The sequence below is a fragment of the Quercus lobata genome, chromosome 1 (assembly GCF_001633185.2).
Source record: "Quercus lobata isolate SW786 chromosome 1, ValleyOak3.0 Primary Assembly, whole genome shotgun sequence".
NCBI classification, from domain to species: Eukaryota; Viridiplantae; Streptophyta; class Magnoliopsida; order Fagales; family Fagaceae; genus Quercus; species Quercus lobata.
In genome coordinates this window covers 32,128,898-32,134,723 of record NC_044904.1, presented here as the reverse complement: position 1 = coordinate 32,134,723, position 5,826 = coordinate 32,128,898, and the positions used below count along the sequence as shown (strand labels likewise).

General features: G+C 38.6%; 1 protein-coding gene across 1 annotated transcript; it reads right to left on the bottom strand.

The window, feature by feature from the left end:
* Positions 1-901: 901 nt before the first annotated feature.
* Positions 902-2,605, bottom strand: LOC115987018 (fasciclin-like arabinogalactan protein 4). The gene has a single exon (XM_031110461.1). It carries the CDS (start codon positions 2,425-2,427, stop codon positions 1,138-1,140), a length of 1,290 nt encoding a protein of 429 aa, XP_030966321.1. The 5' UTR covers positions 2,428-2,605; the 3' UTR covers positions 902-1,137.
* Between the last annotated feature and the right edge of the window lie 3,221 nt (positions 2,606-5,826).

The window sequence follows — 5,826 nt, the reverse complement described above, 5'->3', positions numbered from 1 at the left end:
TTCATTACATTGTGTGAAAAATGAAAATTAACTAGACAATTCATTAAGACAACCCATCCCCAAGTGGGGTTTTCTGAATTCTGACAACAATTGAGGGTCAGATAAGTCATAAATGTGTGCCTCGAGGCTGCCCTGCATTACTGTAAGACAAGGCTGTGTTTGGTCGTTGATAAAGCGGAGAAAAATTAATGGAAGAGCGCTTTCAGTACTTTTACCTTTGTCCCTCCCCGTTCTTCTGGTTTTCACATTATAAACAATTATTAAAAAAAAGAAACGAAAAAAATATTATATTATGTTTTAATTTTATATTTATTTAATTAAAACCCTAAATTAGTAATCCTAAACTCGAAAAAGTAAACAGTTTCTTACTTGTTTTATAGCCCGGTAAGTATTAACACTACTTTTAGCTGAGTAGTTTATAATAACACTCAGTCTAAAGCCTAAGATTTAATTTATTTAAGGTGTAACAACTAAAAATGTAATTTTTCAACAAAAAATATAAAAATCTCGTTAATACTTCATCTCGAATTGAATTTGAACCATATAGTAAATAATAAGGCACTGGAATATTTGCAAAAAAAAAAAAAAAAAATCGAAGTACATGAAGAATGAGTGGTTCTGGAAGAGTCTAGATATTACAGAATAAGAATGATAGCTTCACAAATCTTATTACGACAAAAATAAGGCAATGTGTCTAGAATTCGATTGTCTTTTATACCAAAATCTGCATAAGTTTATGCATGTGAGGCCAAATACATTGGATCCACTATTTTTAAGCTTTCTCATCATGCATGAATGAAAGACTAGAACAGAAAAGTAGAAACCCAAAGACCCATAAATGCGAATTAGCAATAAAATGAGAATCGTAGCTTTGTACAATGACAATGCATTTGAGATATCATTATCGAAACAATTCAAGGACTTTACATAAAGAGCAAAAAAAATTGTGCTATTTGACATTAAATTATTCAAAAACATTAACACAATTGACATTCAATAATAAAAAAGAGATTAAAAAAAAAAAAAAAAAGAGGCTGCAGTTTATGTAGCCTAATTCAATTCACCGTGTTAAGAAAAGAAAAAAAATAAAAGTCACAAAAAATTCAATAATTATGAGGTGGAAGAAATAATTAAATCTCATACCCCTAGATACAATCCTATACAACACAGAGCGAGTAGCGAGCTCCGTACACCACCATCAATTACCGGCGATCCTGATCTGCTTTCTTGGCGAAAGCCCGGCGGAGATGATAAATGCGAGGGACGTCCATTCAATTCAGGCGGATTCTCCGGCGATAACGACATATCTGGCGGTTGTGCCTCGGTGATTGGAGTGCCGGTGTTTCCGGGCTTCATCGCAGGGTTTTTACCGAAAAACTCCTTTGGCAATAGCACTTTGGAGACGCCGAAGATCGCCACGGGGTTTTGATCGCACACCGTTTGAGTCACCGATCCTTGAACGATTCCGGAGTCGATGGCCACGGAGCCATTGACTCTTGAAATGTTGAGCGTGAATCTTCCAGCTCCAATGGCTTCCGTGGCCAATGTAGGCTGAACCGGGTTCACTATTGACTCCAAAGAGCCTAGAGGATAGTAAGAATGGAGCACGTGGAATTTCAGCACCACCGCTTTCTTGTCCGCCGGTAGAGACTGAAGTTTAACCGTGCTAGGAAGATCGGCGAAAGCTTCGTCTGTAGGGACGAAGAGTGTGATTCCGGCGCCGCCTTCGTCGGCTTCGAATTCTTGCACGACACCGGAAGCGGAGAGCATCGACGCCGCGACGTTGAAATTGTGGCCGTCGATCAAGGCCTTGGTGATGTTGAGCCCTAGAGGAGGACGAGTTTCCGAGGCCGTTAGATCGAAGTTGTAAGGGATGAGGAGGGAATCAACGGTGAAGATAGTGATATTGTAAGGGAGGGTTTTGATCAAGGACAAAACGGTGGCGTTCGACGATTGCGAAGGGGAAGAGTAAGGTCCGGGCGAGTGGATCGAAACGACGCCGTTGGAAGGGTTGAAGGTGATGTTAACGGAACCGGAATTGCTAGTGGCGCGACCGGTGGTTTGGAAGAGTGTGGTGACGAGAGTGCCGGAGGGAGGGATCTGGTGGAGGTCGGACCAGGTGAGGTATTGTAGGAGGACGTGGTAGCGGAGGACGTCGGGGAGGTTGGTAGGAGAGAGGTGGTGGCGCGTGAGGAGGTCGGAGGTGGAAGAGAGGTAGGAGTTAGGGACGGCGAGGAGAGTGACGGAGGTGCGTTGGAAGACGTCGGCGGAGATGGTGGTGGAGGAGATGAGGGAAGCGAAGGAAGAGAGGTCAGGGAAGGAGGAGAGGAGGGCGGTGATGTTGATAGCTAAGGTTGGAGAGGATAGGAGGAGGAGATAGAAGAGGGTTAGAGGGGTAATTTGGGGAATGTGAATTGAAATGGCCATAATTTTTGGTGTGCTTTTGAAGTTTTTCTCACTCTCTCTCTCTCTCACTCACTTTAGGAGAGAGAGGACTCAGTGTGTGTTTTAGATTTGGAGTAAGAGACAGCAGTAGTAGCAGTAGTGTGAGAAAGTGAAAGTGAGTTGAGTGAGTTGAGTTCGATGGTGGAGGATGAGGCTTGATGAATGATGATCATCATGGTCTTTCTGATTTTGTCTTTTTTGTTTTTTTTTTTTTTTAATTTTAAATAGATATTATTGATTTCTTTCTCCACGCGCGGTGAGGATGGGAATGGGTAAACGCGCTGGGAGTACAGGCCACGTGGGTTAGGACAGAGCCGAAGGTGAGGGATATCAGATATGGGACAGTGGGGTTGGAATTTGGGAAGGAAAGTATAGTTGCCATTTGCGATTTGCCAAATGCAATCGAGAATTCCTGATCTAGTAAACGAGGGTCTTAAACTTTCATCATCTCCTTTCTTTGTTTAGCAAAGTACACATCTTTTCTTATATTAACATTTTTAGGTTGATTAGTATATTTAATTTTAGGTCCTTATGGTTTTTATACCTTTTTAATTATTGAACTTATCGTTTACACTATGTCTATTAGCTACAACCAATGGAAAATCCTCACATATTAAACAAATTTTAAAAAATTGAGGTTATTTTAATGGCACAAAGCCTATAATGTAACATGGCTTTTGTTTGTTATATCAGCTTTTTTTTCATAATCAAATTGGATAAAATTATATATTTTTAAAATATAGAAATTAAAGAAAAACATTTTAAACTATGAAATCTATTTCGAAACGAAATTGACATGTCCTAGGCGTGACATAAATATTGAAGTGATATATCACTTTATTAAGAAGTTGTACAAACCTAAAGTGTGATTGCTAAGTATGGTTCCAATTAGCTCAACTGGTAAAATTTCTGATGATTGTGTAAGAGATCTGGGGTTCAATCCTCGCCTACATCAAAAACTGATTGGTGTCTTAGTCTGATGATAAAGAGCTATCATCAGGAGCTATAGGTTTTACCAGTCTCTTGGTAAATTTAGATGCCCTGATTATGGTTTATTTCTTGAACAATTCTATGAAAGTTAACCTTATCTTATTTTTCCCTTGTTGATGATTGCAGGTCTCTCTTCCACTACTTCCCTTGTAGGAAGATCCTTCGTGTATTTAGGGAAGCTAACCATACATCAAAAACTGATTGGTGTTTTGGTCTAATGATAAAGAGCTATCATCAGGACTATCATCAGGAGCTATAGGTTTTACCAATCTCATGGTAAATTTAGATGCCTTGATTATGGTGCCCTGATTTAAATGCTCTAATTTAGCTGTGAGAGTGCTTTTTTCTTTAGCACACAAGTCCAAGGATCTTGGGCCAAATAGTTGTAGTTTGGTGGACTGGGCTTTGGTTCACCGCAGCTAAGGGGCTGTTTAAAAACTAAGTGGTGCACATGGCATGTTTCCTACAATACACATAAACTAGCAAATGAGAATATTTGTATTGAATAACAATGAAAACCGCAACATGGATGCAAAGTAATCAGGAAATACACAAAACAATTGTTAGGGATCCTCAAATTAATAAGAAATAATTCATTAGTTTTTCTTAATTACGGTTACAATGTGCTTACTAAGACGTTATACAAAGTTTAAATAAGCTCAAAAATTACAGACTTAGATGGCTATCCAAGCCTCTAATACTTGCAAAGTTTGAATCCTTTTGAATCTAAGTATGTACTATAGTGGCTGTTTTTGGGATATCGGGAGATATTTCACTACTTTCTTTGAGTTTTTTTTCTTTTTTTTTTCTTTTTTTTTTTGACAGAGCTTTCTCAACGATTCTGTTGTGATTTTCTATTGCTTTCTCACTAAAATTCCCCCTTTTTGCCGGTTGCTTTCCCCCCTTTTTATAGTGTTATTCTAGGGTCCCGAGGAACTATTGATTCCCCTGTTTTGCTCCCTAAGTACCAAAGCCCGTTTTGTGCCCATCACCCAGAAGGTTAAGCCTTTCCTTGTTTCTCATATTTTCATCCTTTTGGTGCTATTTCTTCGAAAGCCCATGGCTGACTTTCCATTCCGGAGTGCGCTTGTTCCTAATTTCACGTTCCTTATAGTTCAACTTTTGGCCATCCTTTCTCTTTGTCATTTTTCCCAAGTGAGTGGAATTCAACTTTGTTGGTTCGAAAGTTTTTTGCTGCTACTTCATTTTTTATAGCTCCTCATTCTGGTTCCCTGAGGTACCATTCCTTTGCATTATGAGTGGTTACTCTAGGCTTTCCCCTTTTTCTTGCTGGATCTTTGGTACCTAAGAAGGACATATCTGCCCTCAAATTTTTTTTTTTTTTTTTTTTTTTTTTTTTTTTTTTTTGGCGTTTCCTTTGAGCTGTCTTAATCCTGTCTTAGCTGTGCTACACACCTTGGAGATCCCAAGCCTTTGGCAGCCTCTGGGGATCCCGACTTAGCTCTTTACGCTAGTCTTTCTCCAATCTTCTAATCTGGGTTTTTTTTTTTTTTTTTTTTTTTCTTTTTCTTCCTTCTTTTCTCATAGGCTTTAAGGCTTATCTCTTTATGGCTTTTGGGCTTCAAGTCTTTTGGGCTTACCACCTCTTTTTAATTTCATTTTCTATGGCCCTTTGTGTTATTTCTTTGGGCCTGGGTGCTGTGATTTTTTAGACCTCAACAGGCTTATTTCTTGAACAATTCTATGAAAGTTAACCTTGTCTTATTTTTCCCTTGTTGATGATTGCAAGTTTCTCTTCCACTACTTCCCTTGTAGGAAGATCCTTCATGTATTTAGGGAAGCTAACCAAAGTGTTGATGCTTTTCCTTGATTGGCTCGCAGTCAAGCTGAATACTTTATTGTTTTTTCATCTTGCTTTAGGGATACTTAATTGTCTTTGTTCTGATAACTCTAGTGACTATATCACTAGACCTTGTAATTTCAATAACTAGTGAATTATCGCAAACATTTTTATTTTTTTTTAAAAGATTTTGAAATAAAGATAAAAAAGTTAAGTATCAAGTGTACAATTTAACGTCATTTCATTTTCATAAGGTAATCCAAATTGTTGGGTTTACATGTATGAGTGAAGTCGCATATTGAATAATGATGAGAAAAATGAGTAGTTAATATAACATAATTAAGCACATACCCATTAGGCTTAGGCCTTTTAGGTTAAAGTGTGTTTCTGTATGTTATATTAATTATTCAAGGAAGCTCCCCAAGGTGTTTATTTCCCCAACAAGTGGTATCAGAACCCATGGTGGTGTGGGGCGAAGGTGGCAAGGTTATCGAGATTCTTTTTACAGCAGGAGCGAGAACAAGGTGTGTGTACTTGAAGCCCTTTCACAAATGGAGCAGGATGAGTCCCTTTTGCAATTAGAGCGGGGA